This window comes from Halyomorpha halys, unplaced genomic scaffold (genome assembly GCF_000696795.3).
Source record: "Halyomorpha halys isolate HHAL.00 unplaced genomic scaffold, Hhal_1.1 Scaffold871.1, whole genome shotgun sequence".
Classification (NCBI taxonomy): domain Eukaryota; kingdom Metazoa; phylum Arthropoda; class Insecta; order Hemiptera; family Pentatomidae; genus Halyomorpha; species Halyomorpha halys.
The window spans coordinates 82,255-109,959 of NW_027114389.1; the positions used below are offsets into that span (position 1 = coordinate 82,255).

At 31.8% G+C, this 27,705-nt stretch overlaps 1 protein-coding gene across 3 annotated transcripts in view; it reads left to right on the forward strand.

Annotated features, from left to right (window-relative positions):
* The window catches only part of LOC106686762 (facilitated trehalose transporter Tret1), a 185,496-nt gene that overhangs the window by 27,062 nt on the left and 130,729 nt on the right, over positions 1-27,705 (forward strand). Inside the window, exon 1 of one of the 3 annotated variants that reach the window (XM_014430257.2) lies at positions 18,630-18,667. The exons of the other annotated variants lie outside the window; for them this stretch is intronic. Within the exon in view, the coding sequence (XP_014285743.1) occupies positions 18,663-18,667 (5 nt within the window). The 5' untranslated portion in view covers positions 18,630-18,662. Of the gene's footprint in view, positions 1-18,629; positions 18,668-27,705 lie in introns of those variants that run through there. 3 annotated transcript variants of the gene reach the window in all.

The window sequence follows — 27,705 nt, forward strand, 5'->3', positions numbered from 1 at the left end:
ATAGACATAGGCTTTGAACCAATTAGCCCAAGGAACTGTTAGCTCCGAATAAAAAGTAAATCTGATACCTAGACATTTTAAATATCACTAGCCAAACACTTATCGATTTATGGTATTATTTGATCGTAAGTCAATAACTTGGCTACGTGAAGTAAATGTATGCTTGATGATTATCTGCTGTCGTTTACAAACAAAGACTGAGATTTACAACGCGATGTGGCAATCTTCCAACAGGAATCAGCTCATTAAGACAAAGATTCCATGCTTAAGGATCGCCACAATGTTTTATGTCTTTGGATTTACACAGTAAACCACAATACTACTTTTTCTTTTTATAGCGAATACTTTGGTACAAACAAATTAGGTTCCGTGCCTCAATATTCAAATTCGCAGGCATTAAATCTACAACCTTTAATTCCGATTTTTATAACATTTACATATCATATATATTCATATTATATTTTTTTATTTATTACAAGATAGCCCTGGTGATCCTTACATAGTTAAAACACCCCTACCCATTTACAACGCTATAAATATTGAACACTTGTGAGTTATAAAAATGAATTATCAAAAATATATATGTAAACCAAAAATAAAATAAAATAAAATAAATAGATAAAAAATAATAATTCTTAAGAAGAGAAAAAAAAATTAATAACAAACGTCACAGTTAATCTGATTTGATCCATAATTTAAAGAAAAGTTTTGGAGATCGGTGTGAAAAAAATCCATTATGCTGACAATGGATTATTTTGACAACGAGTATTTAATTTCCAAAACTAACTTAAAGTCTAATCATATTATTATAAATGACTAAATTAAATTCTCTACGCAACTACTAATTCACAACTTGAGCTAACTTTTCTTTCTTAAAACACCTATAATTCGAAAAGAGTTATTATTATTTGGCTCAATGTTTAGGATCAGTGTAAACGTAGTCTAGTATATAGTTTATCGAATGTTGATATTCCCAGTTTAAGGCTGTGTAAGTTTTCGATGGAAATCCTTCATGTTCCATTAATTCTATGACGTAGCCATAGGCTATAGCTAGACTGTACCACCTTAGCTGGACTCATACCAACACCTTATAATGCTACAAGTAATCAAAGGAAGAAGACAGTGAAGTATATAAATATTACATTTCATGTATTATATATTTGTGAAGTACTAATTTTATTTTAATGAAGAATTATTATTACGATTTTATTTTATTATTATTACGATAAGAATAATAAATAAAAAAAATAGAAAAAACATCCAAATTATAAAAATCATCTTAACCTACCATTTTACCAGCCTAGAAATTGCTATTAATAGATAAAACGCAACTCATTCGAAAAAAGAAAAAAATTGAGGAGATGTATCTATCTACAGAACAATCCAACTTTTCTGAACCTTGAAGTATAACTATATTGCCCGGCCAGAACAGACCTATTACTTACAGTGACATAAACCAAATGTCAATTCATTTTTTTGAATTTAGTAAAAACTAGTTTATTATTCATCGAAGATGGATATATTATTTTTGAAAATTGAATAGAATATGAAATTTAAAAAGCACAAACACATGTATCAGCCCATTTAAAAAAAAAATAAAAGTAGTTAACATAAAAAATGAGGGAATAAAACAATATTTTACGTTTACAATAGTGATGCCTTAACTACACTAAAAGATGAACTGAAGGTATTAAATCAAAATTTAAGATGGTAAACAAATAATTTACTTTTTCCAGGTTCTACGAACGTTTTGTACAATATTAAGTATATTTTAATTTATTCAGTTTCAGTTTGTTATCTAATACTAAAACGCAGAATGAGAGTTTTATTTTTTTCTTTCTCTATCTTCTTTAAATGTTTATATTGTATTTTGTAATGATTTTAATTTATTGTATAAATTAATATTCGCTATGTAACCGTTCTAGCCCGAACCAGATATCACTCCTTCCATTATAAACTCTCTAACCAGTCCAACCCCCTAGTTTTTAATCTTGCATCCTCTTCCATCCCTGACAATCCTCCGTGGCGCCTGAAAAGAAGATGGCCACGAGACCAGCTAATGTAAAATGCCATTAGAGTGCTACCAATGGGTAGTTTCTCTACACGCCTGTAACACTCAAATTTAACTTAGATTAGATTTACTGAATGTATTATAATGTACAGTTGTAAATAGCAATAAATAAATATTTAAAAAAAAAAATTTATCTCGAAGTTTAACATATAGAGAACTTTCTAGATTGATGAAAACAGGTCAAAATATCTCGATGTTCTGTACGTGAAAACAGCAGTCGTATTGGTAAAACCCTTTAACAATCGTTAAACCAACAGAGAATGAAATATCGGACACAAACCACAAACAAGAATAGAACGCCAGGAAATATTCGGCTCGTTTGTACAGGGCCAAGTGCTGTATGGTAAAGCGATTCCGAATATAAATGCATTGGTGGAGACAATAGGCTTCATTTAAACATATAACGGACAGTTATTATTCTATGTTATTACAGAATTTGTCTCTTTAACCCTTAATAATATTATAGTAATAATAAAAATTATATATAATGATATAAATTAATTTCTTAATATTCATTTACTTAAATATGATCTTATATCTTTTTGCTTTCTAATTTAACGTAATTTGTAATCCGTCAAATACCCCCACTCCTCTATCCTGTTGATGCCTTGCATCCACCTCAAGCTCATCCTCCATTAGAAAGTTGAGTAGCTAATTCTATAATATTTCTTCTTCTTTATATTGAATTGTATCCAATTCATCCTATTCCTTCATCGATAGTGCTCAGGTTTGGGACCCGGATAGTGATGGGAATTGTGAAAAAACCATGTTGATGAGTGTGGTTCCTTTCGATAAAATACGTATAAACGAATTCACCGTTATTTGATCTCCGATCAAACAAAATTTGTGAGCCGCTGATCTAATCTTAAAGACGTTATTTCAATATCGAGAAAGGTGAATTTTTACTGGTTGTTTTTATTTTGTTTTAAGCAATCCAACAAAAAACATTTCGGCCAAGTCAATGTCGACGAAACTTAGTGTACAAATGTAGTTTTATAAAAGTAGACTTGTTTCTTGATTTTTTTTTTTTCTTCGGCCACTTACAATTTAATACTGGAAATTCATTTTTGCTCATATTTGATGAGCCAAAAAAAAAAACTTTATTAACCTTTGTTATGAGACTATTTTTCATAAAAGTGTACAAATTGGAGCAACTCTTGTGTAAGTTTCATTGACATATGAAACCAGTGGCTTTCTTGGACAGACTGGAGCTTCTTTGCTATAAGTTAATATGAAATCTTGTATGAACATAGTATAAATACATAACTGTAGATTAAAAGAACCTTATACTATTTCACAATAATAATTATTTCACAATAATTATAAGTTTTATATGAGTAGAAGATGGTCGGAGGTGCGGTCAGTGAGGAGTAACAAACACAAATAAGTGAAACATAATTTTTTTTTGTGATGGAGTTTCGTCTCAAAATTTAGATTACTATCAGAAATAAAAACAAACTGAGATAACAATCATAAAAAAAGAAAAAAAAGTATTATAAGAAATTTAAAAAGTAATAATATAAGAAAATAACGTATAACATTGGAATAGCAAGAATTTATATAAAAAGTTAACAAACATAGAAAATATATGGGAAAAAATATATATTATTTAAAATCAAACAGTTCTCTATTAAGATTTTAAAAATGTGCGAAAGTAAACTATAAAATGAATAACATGAAAATATATAAGTAAAGTAAAGAAAAAAAAAAGAAAGAAAAGAAAAAAAAAGGGAGTATATAACTGCGAAGAAATAGATAATTGACCAACCATGATAAAAATTAATAATAGTAAAAAAACAGAATAAGAAAATACTAAAAATATAAAAAGGTGATAAATTACTATGAAGAAAAGAGACGTTACCAACCATAATACTATGAAATATAATAAAAAAAATAAAAACAGTATAAGAAGAAATTAAAAAGATAAAAAGGTTACATATAAGTAAGAAGAAAAAGAGAAGTGACCAACCATAATGGAATAAAATAAAATAAAAAGACAAAACAAAAAAAAAAAAAAACAAGAAGAAATTAGAAAGATAAAGAGGTGATATATGTATGAGATGATATAGCTATGAAGAAAAAGAAAAGTGGGCCAACAATGACAAAATGAAAACAATAATTTAAAAAAAACAGTACAGGAGAAATGAAAAAGATTAAGAGGTCACATATAAGTATGAAGAAAAAGCGAAGTGACCAACCATAATGAAATCAAATATAATTAAAAGACAAAAAAAACAACAAAAAAACAAGAAGAAATTAGAAAGATAAAGAGGTGAAATAAAATAATAGTATTAGAAGAAATTAGAAAGATAAAGAGGTGATATATAGCTAAGAAGAAAAAGAAAAGTGGGTCAACAATGATAAAATGAAAATAATAATTAAAAAAAAAAACAGTATAAGGAGAAATTAAAAAGATTAAGAGGTTACATATAAGTATGAAGAAAAAGAGAAGTGACCAACCATAATGGAATCAAATATAATAAAAAGACAAAACAAAAAAACAACAGGAAATTAGAAAGATAAAGAGGTGAAATAAAATAATAATAATAAAAAAATAGTATTAGAAGAAATTAGAAAGATAAAGAGGTGAAATATAACTATGCAGAAAAAGAAAAGTGGGCCAACAATGATAAAATGAAAATAATAATAATAAAGAAACAGTATAAGAAGAAATTAAAATGATAAAGAGATTACACATAAGTATGAAAAAAGAGAAGTAATAAATAATTTTATAACTAACTTTTTTATAATAGTTATTTTCTCGTTTTTTGTATTTATTTGATTAGAGTGCTACCAATGGGTTGATTCTCTACATGCCTGTATCATATCATTATGATCTTAGTTCAAATTTACTAAATGATTTTTAGTAAATATCAGTAAATAAAATGTTTATATTTTAGTTATTTGTATTTAGTACATATTGCACATATCGTACTTCCACCAATCCTCTCCACATATATAATTAATAGTCTGTCAACAACAAACACATTATAATCTACAAGCTAATTTTTTTTTTCTTGTTTATTTGTCAAATAGTGCATCCTTAAGTGGTGTCATGAATGAAGGATTAGTTGGAAACATGTATATAAAAAAAAGTTTCCTTGTAATCGCATATAAATTATATCTATTTTTTTAATCTACAACTCATCTTGCATCTCAAGTAAGTTGACTATAAGATTTCCTTATACATGCTAATTTATTAAAAGTAATTAAAGAAAATAAAATAAAAGAAGAATTAATTAACTCAGAGTATTGTTATTTTCATTTAGCAAAGGCGTTATCACGTAGAATATTACGAACTGAATCACGTGACGAGACTTTCAATATAGCGCTGGAGGAAAACATCACGTGTGTCAACACAGCACTTGATTCGCTCATCCAATGAATTTTATTTATTTTGTGTATAACGAAATACATACTAACTCCGCGTCGAATATTTTTCAAGTAAACATAGCTCTTGCAAAATCGGTTTAATGGAAAATCATGGCCAGGTTTATTAATATTTAAATAAATACTCCACAGAAAATATAATACACAAACAATAATAGAATATTGGGAGCTTGTTGATTGAGTGTGTTTTATAAATAAAAATAACATGATCCGGGAGCGGTCAATAAAAAAAAAACTCAATCAGTAATTAACTATTTAATTTTAGCCAACGTTTCGGCCCTCGTTGCAAGGCATCATCAGGGCAAAAAAAGATTCACACGACAACTATATATTTACATTCAAACATATAAATAAATAAAGAATTACAAAAGGGTAATACACAATTAATTAAAACGGAAATAATAACAAATAAAAAATGGATACAAAAGAAATATAAAAATACAGTAAACATTTAAAGGCGTAATTTTATTTGTTCAAATGTAACATTTTTAGTTAACCTTATTATTATTATTATTTTTATGCCCTTCCTGGTAATTTCCAAGATACGGAGGGGGAGGTCATCGAGAGGTGATCAACCAACCATGGTAAATATGGTGTCATATATTTATTTTGTGGGACCAACACATATAATGATAACAAAGACATTGATGAGTGAACTCATCAACAAGGGCAACCTCATTTTGCTTATACTCAACTATCATTTAGGATGAGTCGGAGAGGGGGGAGGGAGGGAGGCGGAATCAGGATGAGAGGACCACGCATAACACAAGAACTAGTCTTCAAACTCCACAGAAAAGCTTAATATGAGAAGTCAATCATCAAGTAAATGGTCCATTCATTAAATATTCAATAATTAAAATTCAGCTAATCTCACTAATCCAAATTGTAATCACTTTTGGTTTTAAACCATATAACTAAATGTCATAAAATATACAAGAATATAGGCTCTATTCCACAATGTCTCATTATTCATAATCCACTAAATACAGTCCACTCCATTAATTTCCAGAACCAGTTTTTTATTAAAACTCAATCACTGCAGATTTTGATTTGCCTAAAAAAAAAAAAAAAAGAAAGTAGAACACTCTTGCCGGGTTAAGAGTTTACTATATTTTTATATTTCTTTTGTATCCATTTTTTATTTATTATTTTCGTTTTCAATAATTGTCTAATAACCATTTGTAATCCTTGTTTATTTATACTATTCACTGTAAATCTATCTTAGTTGTTTGTATCTTTTTAGCCCTTATGAAGCCTTGCAACATGGCTAAAATTAAATAATTTATTACTATACCAGATTTTTATTGACGGTACCCGGAACGTATTTCTAATAAAATAATAAAATATACTTTTATAAAATCAACAGAATTAAATGTATAGATATGAAACCATCACATACTATAAATTTATTTATCTACTTGGAATTAATAAATATATTCGTCAGGTATGAGGGCAGGTAGAAAGACCTAGCTCTGTATGAGTCGCTCTGATGAAGAACTAATACTCAGGGCGAAATGTCGGCGCAAATAAACAACTTTCAGTTTTTTAAATATCATTACTGACCGCTGTGACTGGAGATCCCCTCATATTGAATCTGAGTCAACAAACACCTTATTATTACTGAGGTTCTTCAGTTTAGCAGTCGGAAAAAGATCGTAATCATGAACCAATTGAATAGCCGACCAAAAAAAATTGTTATAGAGTCGTTTCATATGCTTAGATAATACGAGAATCGATCTATAACCCGTGGTAAGGTCCCTACCTTTCATTAAAATGGATGCTCCTCAAAGCTACCTAAAAATCAGTTGTCCTTTAACTCACTTAATAATAATAATTGCCTAACTACGACTTTCCGGTAAATATGAAATAACTCTAAATGTCGGTCCACACAAATATACTTTCGACCCACAGAAGCTTGGTCCAGCTTGTGATGGAACGGCCCTGGAGGATTGTTTCCATTTTTACAAATACCAATACCAATAGAAAATGTAACAGGACAGCATTTAAAGTAGAGTAAATTTGCTAAATATAAATTTGCATTTCAAAATCCAGTGTCAAGCTGTTGTTTATTCATTTAAGAATAGAAGTGGGTAGGAAAATCATGTTTACAATGTATAGACTCACAATGCATGTTAATTTAGAGAGAGATATAGTTTTTTTTTTATAATTTAATGCGCTTAAAGTGGTGATGGATTATCTCACTCTCGCTCAAATTACAATGATGAGTAAGGTTTTTGTTGGAGTAACGGTAGCAGCGTGATAACGCGCCTGTCTGCCAACCCATAGATTGTGAGTTCGAGCCCGGCCCTACCCGGGATTTTTACAAGCATAAAATTATGCAATACTCATCAAACCCGCCACTCCCGCCCTCCATGGCAGCCTTACTTATATGACTTTTCAAACGTACACTTTCAGCGAGTAGGTTGGTCGATGACATGTCACAATCTCACTAGAGCAGGATTGTAACGCTAAAAAAAAAGGCCATCCTTCCCCGTCTGACCCGCCCCGCTAAACCCCCGGAGAGCGACGGCCCTATATCACTTTCGAAATATTAGCTTAAAACGGGAAGGAGAAACTTTGAGATAGTTTTATCGAGTAAATTTTAAAAAGCCCCTGAAATCGAAAAACGGCATCAAACCCGCCACTCCCGCCCTCCATGGTAGCCTTACTTATCTATCTTTCCGATTGGACAATTTCAACGAGTAGGTTGGTCGATGAACGACATGTCACAATCTCACAAGACGAGATCGCAACGCTAAAAAAAAAGGCCATCCTTCCCCCCCTGACCCGCCCCGCTAAACCCCCGGAGAGCGAGGGCCCTATATTATTTTCGAAGTATTAGCTTAAAACGGGAAGGAGAGACTTTGAGATAGTTTAATCGAGCAAATTTTAAAAAGCCCCCGAGACATATCTTTTTAAAAAGCAATATATCATAAAAATATTGTACAGAACGTACTGCTCCTATGGGTCTAGAGATATATTTTTTCGAAAATCCGACATTTTATACGAACAACTAGAAACTAACATTTTGTGAATTTATTGTCAAATATCATAAAACTACTACTCCTACAAAGATATTTGATCATATTTGATGGTAGTTACAATAAATATCACCAACAAAGAGAGAATTGATAATGCTAATTAAAATATGTAAACATAAATGTGGTAAACAATTAAAGTCCAATAATGCTACTTCGAATTTCTAAAATTACAAAAACGAACATTTCATATGAAATGACCAAATAGTTTGTGTACTCCATAGACAGCTATACTTTCTTATTATTCTTCAAAATATTAATAAATAGTCACTAACAGGTTTTTTATAGGACTATACTGACTGAGAACCTAACCATGGTTGGGGGTCAATGTTCTTCATTTTGTGAGACCGCCACTCAATGAAAAACGTCAACATCCGGATTCGAACCGGCACCACCAATAGACATCAAATTGGTTAGACTGCGTCTTAACCACTGAGCTATGGGCGGCCCCACTAATAGGTTTTAGTAATCCAATAAATTAGAAGAGCGCGCTTAGCAACAGGAGATAAGTTATCTTATTTGTTTCCTTATTTTTTCACTTACCTATATTTGATAGTAAGAGGGGTTGTAGAGATCAGTAAAAATTTTGAATCTCATTTTAATATAGTCACAGCAGATAAGGGCAAAAATTAGTTATAGTTGAAAATAATAGCCAAAATTGCCAGAAATACGACTCTAAATGACCATAAATAAATACCGTATCCATGACAGTTCCGGCTCTCAGTTTTCACAATAGTAATTTTCACCTGACTCAGCCACATTGAGGTATCACATTCTGAATAGAAAAAGACATAGGATAATGGAATGAAGATTAAAGGAAAATTATTTCAAATTTTTGTTTTATATTCCCCTTTTTCATTTACAAATATATGTAATTAATTCAAACGGCTAATCAAGTAAACAAGCACCTCAGTTATCTCTGATTAATTTATCCCTAATACATGATAATATATTCATAATCAAACGAATCTCATTTCAAGACAAAAATAACTCTTTTGAAGCACTTCAACCCCACGAGCAACCCTTGTGTTTTAATTAAACACGTGTTTGTAGCTGATGTGTTTATAATAATCGACTGTCACTTGAATCTACACTCTTTCTCATTAATTTGTAATACGTTATCTCACTTCATAATTAAATGCTTGTATTGTTCATTTAATTTTGTAATATAACATACATTTTTTTCAAATCAAAGATAGTATTTTATTTCCTATCACACTATTTTTCTTAGTTATATATTGAAATTTTTTTTTTTTAATAATTTATTTATTGATATTTACAACTGTATACACATATATACAACAAGTAAATTTGCTGTAGGTGACATAGTGACATGATACAAACATGTGGAGAATCTACCCACTAATAGAACTCCAATAACATTACTATAGGAGAAGATCTCGAGGCCATCTTCTTTTCAGAAGCCTAGGAGGATTATTAGGTAAAGAAGGAGAAGCCAGGTTAGAAACAAGTGGATTTGGGTGGTTGAGAAGTTTATCATGGAAGGAATGGTATTTGGCTCTGGCTAAATCGGCAACATATGGAACATTGAGGTCCTGATGGATGACTTGATTTGTGACAAAGTAAGGAACATTAAGGATTTTACGAAGGATTTTGGACTGTAAGGATTGGATTCTGGAGGAATTTGATGGTTTAGTGGAGCCCCAAAGCTCAACTCCGTATGTCCAGATAGGCCTTATAATAGTCATGTAGATCAGTCTTTTGTAATGGATTGGCAATTTAGACTGTTTGTCTAGTAAATGTTGCAACAGTCGGAATTTACGAGCTGTTTCTGGTCTTTTTAGTCTTGTGTGAGGATTCCATGTCAGTCGTTTGTCGAGATGTAGTCCTAAGTAACGGATCTGTTCGACAGAAATAAGTGGGGTATTATAAAAGTTTATTGTAGGGGAAGAGGTCATGGGTTTACGTCGAAGGGTAAATGTGATTTGGTGGGATTTATTGGAATTTATTTTAATCCTCCAGTTTTGGCACCATTCTTCAAGGGTGGTGATGTGGGATTGGAGGGTTTGGGATACAATGTAAGGATCATTGTTCACTGACAATAGACATGTGTCATCGGCATACGTGGTGAGGATTGTGTTAGGATGGGTTGGAATGTCAGCTGTGAAAATATTGAAATTTGAAACTGTAATTACATAAAAATTCATCAAGTAAATGTGATGTTAGATTATAATGGTATGAAACAAAAGTGTAGAGAAACTAGGCATTAGTAGCATTCTTATAACATTTCCACATTAGGTCTTGAGGTCATCTTCTTTTCAGACGCCCCGAGAATTGTCAGGAATGGGAGAGGAAGCAAGGACAGAAACTAAGGGGCTTAGGGAATATATTATGGAAGAATTGATATCTAGTTCGGGCTAGATCGGTTATATATGGAATATTAAGGTCTTTATGAATGATTTTATTTGTGACAAAGTTTGTATTGTATGGATTGGATACGAGAGAAATTGGAAGATTTAGTGGATCTCCAAAGCTCAACTCCATATGTCCATATAAGTATTTTTATAGTCATATAGATTAGTCTTTAGTAAGATATTGGAAGTTTTGGTGGTTTGTATAACAAAAGTCTTAATAATCGAAATCGACGTAAAGTTTCCTGTTTTTTCAGTCTTGTATGAGGATTGCAAGTTAGTCGTCACGTATATAAATATAAAAATTAATAAATTCATTAAATTTATGTTTTATATATTAATTTTGAATAACCAAATTCAAAAGTTATACACTAAATTGAATTACTAAATAAATATTTTTACGTTTCTGCAACAATGGAATAAGCATAACGTGTAATCAATTAATTTTATAAAATAACGAATCATATTCACAAATTAGTCCTAAAACACGAAAATAAGAGGCCATTTTTGAACTGGATGCTCAAACCATCTGTAAAATGATATATCTGAATAAATACCTGCAGGTTATAGAAATCAAAAGATTAAAATTAGATTTAAAAACTTTTAATTACAATTTGAAAAAATATTTTTTAAATTAACTATAGATTATGTGTTTAATTATTATGTTAGTTCAAAAATAGATTTTAATAAAAGACAGTTAAGTATAAATCATAATTGTTTCTTTTATTTGAATTCCATTGCTTAAAGGAAAACAAAACATGAACGCGAATAGATAAGACATCTTTATTTTTAAAACTACCATGGATTATCGTTCATTATCTTATATATCTCTGTAATCGGAGAAAATAGCGGATTGCTTAATCTCATATAGCTGATATTCAAACATTTCAAAATATTTATTTTTAATAAAAAAAAAAAAAAATAGAATTTTGAATTATTATTATTCTTATCGAAACAAAAAACATTGGACCTGTTCGAATGCAAGTCAAAACTGGCAAACGCATGGGTATAACGGTTTGTCCGTTCCAACCATGCGTCCCTCAGTTTGTTGATAATTTTGATGAATGGAATATGGTCCGGGTGCGGTCAAAAAACTCAAATAGTAAATAATAATAGTATAATTATTTACTATTTGAGTTTTAATATCATTTAATAACCAGTATTACGCCGAGCTGAAGTGGCTCAATCCATCTTTCCGATGCCAATATTTCCTAGCTACCTTTCTATTCGAAGTAATTAGTACTCAGCGCCGCTCCTATATCCTAGAAAACCTGCAATTCAAAATCTCAGCACAATCCCGTACTACCGTGCCCCGTTTATCTGACAACTGCCCTCCACCTCACCGAACTGTTGCGTATGATAAATCATTTTTACCCGAGCTGCATATCACTGGAACTCCATTCCCTCTACCATACGTCATTATCCCGTCCCTCGTTTAAAACCCTTTTGCAATTACTAGACAAACGGTCTAAACTTCCAACACATTACAAAAGAGTGATCTACATGACTGTAATAAGGCCAATCTGGACATATGGAGTTGAGCTTTGGGGCTCCACTAAACCTTCGAATTCCTCTTGTATTCAATCCTTACAATCCGAAATCCTTCGTAAAATCCTCAATGCCCCTTACTTTGTCACAAATAAAATCATACATAAAGACCTTAATGTTCCCTATGTAACCGATCTAGCCCGAACCAGATATCACTCCTTCCATTATAAACTCTCTAACCACTCAAACCCCCTAGTTTCTAATCTTGCATTCTCTTCCATTCCTGACAATCCTCTGGGGTGCCTGAAAAGAAGATGGCCACGAGACCAGCTAATGTAAAATGTCATTAGAGTGCTACCAATGGGTAGTTTCTCTACACGCCTGTAACACTCCAATTTAACTTAGACCAGATTTACTAAATGTATTATAATGTACAGTTGTAAATAGCAATAAATAAATATTTAAAAAAAAAATTAAATAGTATATTTGATTCTTAGAAATGAATCTTTAAATTTTTCAAAATAATCATAAATATTGACCTACTATAAACTATTTAACAATAAAAATAGAGATAGGTTTTTCTAGTATTTTTTTTTAATATTAGTCCTAAAAATAAAAGCAGACAGATAAGAGTTTAGCCCCAAAAGATTAAGGATTTTTCCAGATTTGATTAGATAAATATCGGATGTGCACAATACTGATGAAATATTTACATTTATCGTATGTTCTTATAACCACAATGAGTCTGTACTATTTCACTTCCTTATTTATCGGCAGGCTAAAATTTTAAAATATCAAGGAGATGGTCAGGGTTACGATCAAAGAGAAAAAAAAAGTTTTCAACTATGTATTGGTTTCAAACGTTTCGACAATTTAGTTCTTCCTCAGGGCTTGTTGCGTTAGGCGGAGATGAACAAGAAGGACGGATTATTTAGTTCTTTTGTTCTCTCATGAAGGCCTACGTTGTTTCTTCTTGACTGCATTCCTGAAAGTCTCGTTCCAATAATGTACGGTCAATTCAATTTATAATATTATTTAAAATTTCAAAAGTTTGAATTGATAAATTATGAGTTAGTTATTTATACATATATATCGTATTCATTCCCTCCCTTACTGCCCTCTACTCTTCCTTAACAACCAACCAATTCACGTCTATCCTACAATAAAAAAAACTTAGAGTCACCTTCGACCAACATCTCTCCTGGAATAATCACAATTCCCAAATCACACGCAAATCCATAACTGTACTCAAACGATTCCTAAGATTCCGTAATTCCGTTCCTCTAAACACCTTTCAGTTCCTAGTATCCTCTCGCGTCTTCCCCCACTTCGAATACGGTTCCTTGGTCTATGGAGGGCTAACTACAGGACTAGAGTTGAGACTGAAGAGACTCATGAATTGCTTTGTAAGATTTATCTTTGGGTTCCCTAGGCGCTCTCAAGTCTCCCGCTGGTATTCTGAGTTGAAGTGGCTCTACCCAACCTCCCGAAGGCAATACCTCCTTGGTGCTTTCTTATTCCCAGTTCTTTAAATCAAAAATACGAGCATTGATCTCCTCACTCTTCATTCATCCATCCACTCATTAATTGATTGATTTATATATGCCCTCCTATAGAACCGCCTTCTTCAGCAAATCCTTCGTCATACGTGCAACCTCCTGAAATTTCTTCCCACCTCCATTCGCCAATCCTCACCCATTCTTTCCTTTAAACAACACCTATTCCTTCACTTATTGTATAACCAAACCTCTGCATCATTGTAATCAAATAAATAGGCATATATTGATTAACATTATAAACACTAGCTAAGCCAATAACCCAATGTAATTTCATTTTACTTACTGAGAACTTGTAAATGCTTGCCAAACAAAAATTTTAATCCATGAACTATGTATTTATCTTAGGGGACACATATCCTTAAATTAAATTATTTTTTCATTTCATATATTACTTTTTATATTTTTCATGTGTATAGTTATTAATGAGGTGTTTGACCGTATCTTACTGATTGGAGAAGATGGTGGGGGGGTGCGGTCAGCAAAGAAATAACATAAATAAACAAAAAAATATTTTTTTTAAATAAATAATTTAATTTCTATCCATTTTAGTCTCAACACATTTTATTGTCCGACGTTTCGGCCAATCCGGCCGTCCTCAGGGACAATTTACTACAAAACATCTTTTATTACATGTATAATCCTCAAACATTTCATACTTAACATGATATTTATAATTTATCTGACCTTAATACAATTTTAGAACTATATGACTTAAAAACTCAACTCCATGCAGGCTATTCTGCCCAGATGAAAACAACATTTCTATGAAATGTTTTTAATAAGATAAGATCTATACAGTCCAAAACTGTAATATCTCGAAATATATATTTTTTTAATAAGATTTTATGACATAAATTTTAATATGATTCTATGTTTCACTCTATAAATTTTACTCACAGGGTTTTTTTTTTTTATTCATTGAGTTTTTTTTTATTCATTTATTTAATTTATTTTATTTTAGTATGTATGAGATCATTCATCACTATTACCTATTGCCCACAACTGTGTGGCATATTGTAATATCTATCAATAAATAAAAAGTAGTATTAAAAAAAATAAAATGCAAATAATAATGTGCGTTACCTTAGAATGTATAATACAATACAAGTTCTCAGCTATGATACTTTTCAACTTTTAGAAATATTCACTTATAATATATTTGTTTACTTTGCTTGAAGCAAGTACGATTTTATAGTTAATGGGAGTAATTTTTTTTGGTTTCTTAAATCTAATTTAAAATTACATTTTTCTGCTTTTAGATTCTTGATTACAGTAGCAAGATTTTTGTAAGCTAAGTCTAGAAATTCCATTTCAGAAGCTACGATTTCAATTCGGAATCAATGAAAGTTTAATTCGTTTACTTTTCCTTCGGGAGGATCTGTAATAAATATCTGAGCTTCTTTCTCTTGCAGAAGGTCTTGAAATTTCTTTAGATAAGATTCGTTCATTTTTAAAATTAATTTTTAGAAGGGAAATCTATATCAGCGCGGTAACACTGTGTAAGGCACGATGCTACTAACTCCAAGGACCCGGGTTCTAATCCGGCTGGGCAGAAAATTGTTTTATGTTACACTGCAGCCGTGAGTCAACCCTGTGAGTCCTGGAGCCCTCCTAGGGTCCATCCAGCCTCATAAATTGGGTACACCTATTGAGTAAAAATCTGGCGGTGGAGCGGAATTCTGACCAAGTCACCTCCTTACACAACCGTTGGTATAGTAACAGTACTTCCTTACAAAGTACTGCACTCTTAATCCTTCACGGGTTGTAGGGGTGGTGTAGGTTTTCTATCATGAAATTCTATATCTGTTATAACGAAAATGTTTTTTTTTTTTTTTTTTTTCATACCCTCCTATAATGATGTTATTGAATATCTGGTACATACATATAGGAGGTATGCTATATGTATATATGGGTGTTAATGATACCTTGGATTGCCTTTTGGCATTATAAGGTTAGGTAAGGGATCCAATGAAGGTTGTTACTTGGTTGTCTGACGCTAGTGGATTATTGGAACGGGGAGGGGCCGTTCCGCTGGTAAACGAAAATGGTATTAACTAGTCAGGGTTGTATCCTTAAAGATACACATGTGCTCCGTGAGACGTAATTCCCGGATATTAAAACTTAAAAAAATAAGTTTTCAGATCTCAAAAAGTATCTATTTGTGCTATACAGTTCATCTTCATTTTTCATAATAGGAATATAAAATCATGTAATACAATTAGTTTCCTCATAGCTCGTCAAAAACAATTGACAAATTTTAACGTTATTAATGAGAGTAGTTTAGTTTTTTGTAAATGTAGAGAATATTTGATGATGAACTTAATTTGATTCAAACAAGGTTAACCAGGTTTCCTATTTGAGTTTTCACTCCTTGGAAGATGGCCTCGAGATCTTCTCCTCTAGAAATGTTTTTGGAGTTCAAACAATGGGTAGATTCTCCACATGTTTTTATCATGTCACTATGTCACCTACAGCAAATTTACTTGTTGTATATATGTGTATACAGTTGTAAATATCAATAAATAAATTTAAAAAAAAAAAAAGAGTTTTCACTCCACGGTTTTACACATTTTGTTTTTTTTTACTGCACATGTTGGTATGTGTGAAGCATACCTTCAATAATAATGCTTATATAATATTTACCATGTAAGAACCCCATTAAACAAGAAGGAATAAATATAGACCCGTGTCAGTCTGTCTGCCGGTATTTCAAACCATGTTTGAGCTTGACATCCACACTGCTATGGATAGTTTTACGCTAATTTGTGTATCAAATTTTATTCACTATTTGTGCTTTTGCTTGAAGAGAAATTTTCTTGATCCAATTATATTTAAAAACGTCTGTTCTCGTTGATCTTACCGTCAACTAAATAATTATTTATTCAATAGATATGGGCTGTGTTGGTTCAGTACAAGGTAGATGTTCCCTAAATTTTTCATATTTCTTTTTTAAAATGAATACTTCAATTTTTAATTCAAAAATTTTATATAAGATATTCTATATTTAAATAAGTTAATTCAAATAGGGAGTGTGTAGCTGATTGGTAAGGCACATTTTTTTTTATCCCCCTCCCTTGCCATTTCTGGCATACGGGATGCGGCAGCAGTGCTGTAGTGTTTTCTTCCATAAGTTTGGAGTCTCGCCGATTGGAGTCCCTCTTTACTTCATACTTAAGGATGAGGTCCAGGGGCATCGCTCAGGCCAGTACCTGCACCGGCTCATGTGACACCACTCCTTATGTCTTCGTGACCCACAAATTAGAATCCTCTGGAGAGCCAATCTCTATATGGTGGCCAGTCTCCTCTTCTGTTCCTGCGTGAGGTTTCGGCTTCACACAGGAGATTGGCAAGGAACTGGGCTACTAACTCCAAGGACCTGGGTTCGCATCCGGGTACGGCAGATAATTATTTTCTATATAGCAATGTAGCCGTGAGTCAGCCCTGTAGGTATAAACCATAAAGAAGAAGGTACCATTAATTGGTTAAAAATCTGTCGGATTCTGACAAAATCACTTCCTTCACAAACGATGATCTTGTAACAGTACTTCCTAACAAAGTACTGCACTTTATGAGTTGTAAGCAGAACACATTTATTTTTTCAGACTCTTGCACTACGGCACACCGAAGTGCAACTTTTGAAAGATTCTTCCTTATAAGACCCTTTTTCCTGAGGAATCTCATTCCTACTTCCATTCGTCCAGTACCCTTCCTTCATTGAAATCCCACTTATTCTATAATTGTCTACCCATCTTTTTTCTATATAATTAAAATTGATTTTCATTATTTACAATTAGACTTTTAACGTTTTAATTTTTTAAAATTTATTTATTGATGTTTACAACCGTAGCTGTATTCTCCTCATGTCTTGTTCTGGATTTCTATAAGGTAGAACGCTTCTTCGGAAGAACGCTGGCCAGCATAAGGCGTCTTTTGTGGTCGAATGCAAAGCTGTCAAGACATACAACCAGCATCTATAACAGCTTCCAATATGTGAATCCCGCTGTCTTGATTTCACATTGAGAGGGACACCAAAATAAGATTGAGTAAATTTACAAAATCGGATGTGTAAATCCGACACTTATATTAACATAATTTTAAACCCTACTGTAGTTTACTTTTTTATATTTTACTATCCTACATTATCAAAATATTTTTAGTTATTTTTAAATCTTTTTTAGCCCTGATGAAGCTCTTTAAAGTGGGGCGAAACGGCGGCAAATAAATAGCTATTTAACTATTTTTTATTTCTTCTTGACCGCACTCTTGACCATCTCCTTCATATTTTGAAAAATACAGTCCATCATTTTTATGTGAAATAAAATTTAAATAATTTATAAAATGATTTTTCTCAACTTCTAGGGAGCACTGGGAAGAAAGTTTCATTGAAATCGGCTGTTCCCACAACACTCACCTCCCCTTGTGAGGCATAACTTGACAATAACTTGAGTAATCTCGAATAGAAGTGCGCGGCTAAAGTGATAAGGAACACAATTCATATTTTTCATAAATACCTGAAATCGCGAATAACCACAAAAATCGAATGCGTGCTAGGAGACTGATCAATTGATCCGATGCCTTATTATGATTAGATTGATTAATCCTCAAACAATCGTCATATCCGTTTCGAAAAGTATAAGTAGACATCTTGTCTCAAGTCTGAATTCAGTCTGATGGCCGATTCAAATGATAGGTAGATGACTAAATTATTTTGTGTTAATGTTAACATCGGTGCTCAGCCTCAGAGATGTTGTAAGTGCATATTTAACAGCCTGAAGTGATAAACGATTTAAGATTGTGCCGCAACCTGTGATTCCTTATTTTATGATTCTTTTCGTTGCTTATATATATAATTTTTATATCATCTTTGTGAATTTATACTAGATATTTTATTTATCGGCTTTACATATTATAAATAGGTACTTATAACATCTGTGACGTTAAACATCGATATTTTTTATCTCCTATTCAGGCATTTTTAATATTAACCCTTTGCACTCGGTTGCCCTCTCCCCATCCCCCTGAGAGGACACTAAAGATGATTAGCAATTACGGAGAATGCATATATTCCACTGCATTTTCTTTTTAAAAACATGTTCCTATTAAAATAGCACAAATTTTTTTTTATTTATTTATTGATATTTACAACTGTATAAAAAAATACAACCAGTAAATTTGATCATAATGACATAATGATATGATACAGGATGTAGAGAAACTACCCAGTAGTAGAACTCTAAAAACAGTTTAAAATATAAGGTCACGAGGCCATCTTCTTGTCAGGCGCCTCAGAGGATTGCCAGGAATGGAAGAGGAAGCAAGGTTAGAAACCCCACTCGTTTTGGGTGGTTAGGGAGTTTATTATGGAAGGAATAATATCGGGTTCGGGCTAGATCGGTTACATAAGGAACATTTAGGTCTTTATGGATGGTTTTATTAGTAACAAAATAAGGAGCATTGAGGATTTTACGAAGGATTTTGGATTGTAATGATTGGATACGTGAGGAATTCGAAGGTTTAGTGGAGCTCCAAAGCTCAACTCCGTATGTCCAGATGGGCCTTATTATTGTCATGTAGATCAGTCTTTTGTAATGAGTTGGAAGTTTAGACCGTTTGTCTAGGAAGTGCTGTTATAGTCGGAATCTGCTTGCAGTTTCCTGTCTTTTCAGTCTTGTGTGAGGATTCCAGGTTAGTCGTTTGTCAAGATGTAATGCAAGATAACGAATCTGTTCTACAGGGGTAAGAGCCACCTTATTAAAGTATACTGTAGGGCAGTCGGCAGGTTTACGACGAAGAGTAAATAGCACAAAAATAGATCTAAATAGGGTAAAAATATCAAAATGCATTTTTACGGCGAGTAGGGAAACCTTTTCGAGCCCGACCGTAAACAGTTGTGGAAAGAAAAGAAATAAACTCCCGAATGTTTGTATTGTTGTATTTTAAATAAGTGAACATAATAAATTGAATGCATTGAAAACAAAATATAGAAAAATATACAAACTAGAAAAAAAGGAGCAAAGCAAACTTAAGACTACTACCAAAATTAGATTATAATGGGGTGTAGATAGTTGACCGTAGATTAATGATTGGAGACGTTTGTCAGGGGGTGCGGTCAGTAAAGAACAACTGTTATATTTCATCTGTCACTGTTTTCAATCTACTACCTTACTATTCCACGATTATCAATCAATTAAAATTTTGTACCATTCAATTAACAGTTATCAATTTTTTATCATTTATGATTTAATTCAATATTTTGTATAAATCTAAATTTATCTGTGTACTATTCCTTTACAATTGTATGTTTCTCTAAATGTTGTTGTTATCTCTTTTGTTCAATAGCCCTGATGCAGACCTGAAACTCAGGTCGAAATGTCGGCATAAAATAAATAAATATGGTTTTGTTTATTTATGTTGTTCTTTACTGACCGCACTCCCGACAAACTTCTCCAATTAAAATTAGATTAAGTTGAACAAAGAAGAAAAAAAAATGTATTTATCACCGGTGATATAGGGGCCCCCATTTTGGATAGGTTGTTTTCCAAGGTTGATGTCCTTGTGAAGGTAGATCGACAAACGTAGGTCCGCCCACCCTAGGATGATCCTGACTACTTAAACTGCTTAGAGACGAGACGCTCGAGACGCTCGCGTTGGTGTATGTGTACACAATGAGGCGCTAAGAAGTCATCTCTTCATTAGGTGAATAAATATCAACAACCGAGAGTATTTGTTTTGTTTTTTTAACATATTAAAAACCATATGTCCATATAATCGATTCTTGGTCCATATGTTGGCCGCAACATGCATGATTAATAAATCCACTTGTTTTACCTCGAAACATATTGATGACGGACTATACACTTGTCTAATCCGTTGAGCTATATTTAGAATTAGTGTAACAAAATTAAGAAAAGAAATTCCAAGAACTCTCATCGTATTGAAGTGTCGAATAGTAAAGATCTCTAAGTAATAAGACAGTCTTGTGATTTCATAATTTACCATAAGTAATTTCAAAACCATTTTTTTTTTCCTTATTTTATAAATCAACCTGCTATGCATATTAGGAATTGCTTCAGAATTATTCATTCTGTATAAAATTATAAGAAATCTTTTTTTTTTTTTATCTGAGTGCAAAGGGATTTTAAAGCATTGCTAGTTATATTTATTCCTTGTGATTTTACCGAAGGAACTAACTGAACAAAATTAGAATAAAATAAATTATTAGATATACAATATTATGAGAAACATTTTGTTTATAATATCAATACTATATAATTGATTTCATCAAATAAATAATAATCTACGTAGTAGCTGTCTCACTTTGAGACCCACATGCTGAGAAATATCAAACTTAATTTACATATGCATTAAGTAGCATAAAACTGCACAACCTCAGCGTATTTATGTCATCAGTGATAATACTTTCGGAATGGTGAATAGTTTCAGCAACCTAGGGGTCTCAAATCAGTAAAGAAACATGCAAAGAACAGCTATACTATTCCCAGGAACACAAATAAAGAAGAGCTATTTTATTCCCAGGAAACCAATGAAGAATAGCTATATTATTCTGAGGTGACAAATGAAGAAGAGCTATACTATTCCCAGGAACACAAATAAAGAAGAGCTATTATACTATTCCCAGGAACACAAATAAAGAAGAGCTATTTTATTCCCAGGAAACCAATGAAGAATAGCTATATTATTCTGAGGTGACAAATGAAGAAAAGCTATACTATTCCCAGGAAACAAATGAAGAAGACCTATACTATTCCCAGAAAACAAATGAAGAGGAGCTCTATTATTCTCAGGAAACAAAGAAGAATAGCTATATTATTGCCACGAAACAAATAAAGAAGAGCTATACTATTCCCAGGAACACAAATAAAGAAGAGTTATTTTATTCCCAATAAACCAATAAAGAATAGCTATATTATTCCCAGGAAACAAATGAAGAATAGCTATATTATTCCCAGGAAACTAATGAAGAATGGCTATATTATTCCAAGGAAACAAACGAAGAAGAGCAAGATTACTTGTAGAAAACAAAGTTATTAAATAGTGAGCTGCTGAGCTGAGACACGTTATACAATTTTAGCCCCTTTTTCAATGTTGCTCGATTCAACTAATTTGTGTCTCTTCCTGCTTCGAAAAATGTTTCAAAAGTGATATAGGACAGTTCCGAGTCGGGGTTTAGTGACATCGGAGTGGTCCCTTCACTATAACAATTCTCACCATTATACTTATTATTACTTCATACATAATCAAGAAATGGAATATGTATAACGCATTTATATACCTATTCCATTTCTTGGGTTATTATACTACTCGTACCATTAGCATCGATTTACACTTTGCTGAATATATCAAGGCTAGTACTAACAATCCTTAATGTCGCCACTCCTATTCCTATTTTATTTATTTATTTTTCCCATTTCGATTCTTAGTTTAGTTCGATTTCAATTATTCAACGAATAATAATCGAGCAAGAATGAATACATGAATAATTCAATAAATACTTCTAAATACTTTTGTTTTTATCTTAACTTATAACTAACAAGCAACAATTCGGTCATTTTAACCATGCTTAGAAATGGCAGTTTATATTTTATGTATTATGCATCACTGATGCTTGCATAGATCAAGGAAAATACTACCATTGATTAGGAACCGAAAATTGCCCTACTTTAAATGATGTTCTCTTAGGTTTTCTAGTGAAGTTGGTAGTTTATATGATATAGAGCTAAAAAAAATTTTTAACGTTTTATAAAAGACGCCATTTTTTATTTCCCCTGCCTATACTATACTTAGCAGACTCATTAATTTAGACTGGTATTTACTACAAAAATTGAAGTGAAATAACTACCTTTTTTCTCTCCACCTCTTCAACTCTTAAACACCTCTTAGTGCTCAAGGTAATCAGTTTGAACAACATTTAATTTGAATGTTAATGTTTATTTAAATAAATAATTTAATTTTTATCCATTTTAGTCTCAACACATTTTATTTTGTCCGACGTTTCGGCCAATCCGGCCATCCTCAGAGACAAACTTAATACAATTTTTGAACTAAATGATTTAAAAACTCAATTTCATGTAGGCTATTCTGCCCAGGTCAAAACAACAATTTCTAATTAGTTAATTTTAACATTAAAAACAAAATTAAAATTCATTTATCTCAGTCACTATTTGTTAAAACTTCAGCATTGTTCTAATAAAGTTTTGTATAATATAAATTGTATCAAGATTGTCCCTGAGGAAGGCCGGATCGGCCGAAACATGGGACTTAAAATAAAATAAAATGTGTGAGACTAAAATGGATAAAAATTAAATTATTTAGTTAACTTTTATATTTTTCTATAAAATATTTTAAGATATTTATTTATTTATTATAACCTTAATAATTCATAGAAATGAAAATCGACACACATTAATATGTCCTAAGAGAAACGTTAATGCCTTCATACAGAATTTTCTTCTTGTTTTGAAATCCTCAAATCATATTTTCAGTTAGGACAACTACTCCCGAAATACCCTGTGTATTATATTATTATTATTATTATTATTAGTGGTTTCGTACCATTTTCACCCACTTTCAAAATACTACTTTTAATATTTAACAGTGTAACTTTCGTTCTATATTCCATTCTTTTGTCTGTAACACCAGTATATAGTGCCATTGAAAGAGTCCACCTGTTAAGTATTGTTGAGCTGAGATATAAAAAATATAATTCAAAAAGACAATGAGTAGAACAAAAAATAAATCCACTGCCATTATTTATAAATCTCATTGATACTTTTGTATTAATCCAGAATAATCCAATGGCAGTTGTATTAATATTTCAATTTAATCTTCTTCAAGGGCAATGAACATGTGATACGCGCTTAATATCTATTTATACAACATATTTTCCTCCACAATAACTCGTCGAACGCTAAAACAAATTTTTTTTCTTTTTTTCTTTTTATCACGTAGCGGCCACTAAGGACCACGTGAATATCAATGGTTAGGCTTCTTTGGGAGTCTTGATTTTCTTTCTTCCCATCACACTTTCATGATCCTCAAATGCCTTTCTTTTCTTTCTTCGGACCACCCGTACCCTTTTTTTTTTCCTCTTCGGATATTGGTGAGATTTTTCAATGTTTTCCTATACGTATCTCTACATAGACAGTCGGTATCTGAAATTCTGTCTCTTTAATTCCTCTCTCATTTGCCTCGTGTATCCTCCCATGTTTTTGTAGCTAAAAATTTCTTTAAAAGGTCTTCTTACTCAATCTTTCCTCCTTCATCCTCTTCATGTACCAATAGAAGATCAGCCTTCTGATTCTCACCTCGGTTTGCAGGTCTTTAATTTTTCTGTAGATCTCTTCGTTAGATCTTAACCTGTAACATTCTTGTGTTTTTCTGGGCCCATCGATTTTTCTTAAGATCCTCCTCTTTATTTTTAGCAGCTTTTCCGAGTTGGGTAGGCATGTGGTCTCCATCCCGTATAAAATCACAGACCTTATCAGAACGTGTAATGCCTTAACTTTGCATTGGAGGGGAGTTTCTTCTTATTGTAATTTTTAGAAGTTTGAATGCTTAATTTTTTTTAATTTGGTAGTTTTCTCTCGGATGCTCTCTTTCTCAGAACCGTTGTGACAAATTATTTCCGCGAAGTACTTAAATTTTCTGGTCAATTTTATTTTTCCATATTCAGTGTTTACTATCTTTTTCTTGAAATTTACTTCAGTTGTCATATGATATTTGTTGGCCTGCTTTTTCTGCTTTTATTTGTCGGGTATTTATTTTACTAATAGCCTCTTCCTTTTATTCTGCCAGCAGTGTGATCATCAGCAAATGCCAACCGACTCACTTTTATATGATTGTTTTTCTTCCCTATTATGGCTCCTGAGTTATTTTTTTTTCCAGAATTCCTTCATGACTTTATCCAGGACTATGTTGAAACGTATTGGAGACAAGCTGTAACCTTCTCTTAGCTCTGTTTTTATCTGAAAAGGTTTGCTTATTGCATAGATTTGCTTGGTCTACTCCATACTCCATACATTAGCTTTTTATTTCTATTCCGTTTAATGAATTATTTAAAACTTGTCCTTAGTTGTGATTTCTTTTTTTATTTTGATAAAGAGGGATCACCGATCAATAGTTTATTATCGTATTTCCAGTAAACTGAGTTTGATTATACATACATGACTTATTTCACAGTAGTTCTAAATACATTTACAATAATTTTACGAAAAACACAATTAAAGGTTTTCTTTTTTAGGAAAAATTACAACTTTTCAATTAATTTCCCTAAAAGAGGGAACCTATAATTCTATTTTTCGTTAAGTTAGTGGAAATGTACTGACTACTGTGAAGTAGCAATCTATATATACCGTATATATTATATACGGTTCCTACGGCCTACGTCCAAGGTTTGTTCAAACAAAAAAAGTTTTTTTGAAGTTGTATCTCTTTCAATCCGAATGTGCGCGATAAGTTATTTTTCCAAGTAGAGTATATAGTTATATATATTTAAGATTCTTTAACACGGTGACAGTTTTCTGTCAATGTAATACTATCATGAAAGTGAGACTGTTTTGTAGAGTTCTATTCTCACTGAGACTGTGAATAGCACAAGAGCCCAAAAGGAGAAAAAAGTCAGTTATTTTACCCCAATTTTTGACTAGTTTAATGAAAACTATGGATAATTACTAGTCAAAATTGATTAGCCTGCAAATTAACGTATGGAGAATATTATTTATTTTTTCATACACATATTTTGATTATTTTCATTTTATTTATCCTTCTGTTTGTATACATTTTAAGAGCGATTTTTTTTTCAATTATTTATTTATTTTTATTCTTATTTCATTTTATTTTAGTATGGATGTGATCATTCATCACTATTAGTTATTGCCCACAACTATGTGGCGGATTGTAATATACATTAATAAATAAAATTTGTTTAAAACACATTTTCATTCGGAGCTTTGTATAATTAAAACTATCAACGTTATTAAAGTAGAGTAAATTTATTTTTTTGTATACTGTCGCTTAATGGAATAAAATGTAATAAAGAATTTCAGGACACTTTGTTTTTTCAACTTTCAATTTATTTAAATGAATAAAATATATATTTTAAACAATCATTTCTTAAATATTTCATCACTCAAGTCATTAGATACATAATATTCGTTTAGAAATTCTGTTACTGTAGGCGTAAGTCCCAGTGTTGGGTACGGGAGCCCTCCGGGGTACACCCAAATTCATAAAATGTGTATCCTTAATTAAGAATAAATTTAATGGTCTATCATGATCATGACCAAATCACCTCCTTGCACAACCGTTGGTACTTCCTTACAAAGTATTGTGACCCTGACTCTTCATGGGTTGTACAGGTACAGAGTTATTTTATCATATAAACATTAGTTAAAGAATAACTTTAACGTTTTTATTTTCATATGTAATCAAATTTCAAGTAATAATAAAACAAACGTATGGTATTTGTCAGATAAGTTTCTTCAATATTCTTTCATGAGCTTTGATTTGAATTCTAGGGATTATCTTGTTAGCATTGAAGTGGAAAGAAAACGGCAAATTCCCTATTTCTTTTTTTCCTACATTCCTATGTAAATTTCGACGACATTGTAGCGTTGTACTTGCTTTTATTGGGCTATAACAGTGTAGTTTTCAAAGTTTATACAGTAATAAATATTTATTTACATTTTGTTTAGGAATTGCAGTCTCTAAAAATAAAAAATACAAGATCCAATGCAAAACAGGAATTTTTAACGTTCTCCAAATTCAGGCACTTTTGAATGTCGACGATTAACCAGAACTCATACTGACACAAAACCTTTTCGCTCTTATTCTTATTCTTGAAAACGCATTAACAAACAAAAAAAAACAAAAAAAAAACTAGAAATTTCTAAAAAAATACAACCACAAACATATACAATGTATACTAAATTGTACAAAACATGTTGATTGTATAGGGTGTTTTTTTAAGCCCGATAGAACTTGAAATTGTAAAAAATAACACAAAAAATTAAATTGTAATCAAAATTTTTTTTTTATTCGAAAGATCAATACGTGACATTAACATTTGAAAATGATTTCGGGCATATGGGCACCGCGGCTGTTCTTGACGAAGCGCATTCTGGACGTCCAATTTTGGCCGTATGTCACGAATAACACGAACAATGCTGGCCTCCAAGGCGTCAATTGTTGCTGGTTTATCAGCATAAACCAGTGACTTCACGTAGCCCCACAGGAAATAATCGAGAGGTGTCAAATCGCACGACCATATGCGGCAATTTTGCATATTAACAAACCCGTTAAGCCAAAAATGCGCCTCATCGCTGAACACAATTTTACAGAATGCGCTGCGTCAAGAACAGCCGCGGTGCCCATATGCCCGAAATCATTTTCAAATGTTAATGTCACGTATTGATCTTTCGAATAAAAAAAAATTTTTGATTACAATTTAATTTTTTGTGTTATTTTTAACAATTTCAAGTTCTATCGGGCTTAAAAAAAAACCCTATATATTATTTTTTATTATTCAAATGTATTACCTAGTTGTAATTCTTCATTATTTATAATTTATATTTATTTACGTTTATGTATTGTGTATAATTTATTTTTCCGTAGTTTATGGGAAGGGATAGCTCAGTGGTAAGGCACTGTACTAGTAACTATAACTTACTATGACCCGGATTGGAGCCGAGCTGTGGCAGATAATTATTTTCTTATATAAGATGGTCAGGATCGCGATCAAAAATAGCTTACAACTATTTATTTTCCGA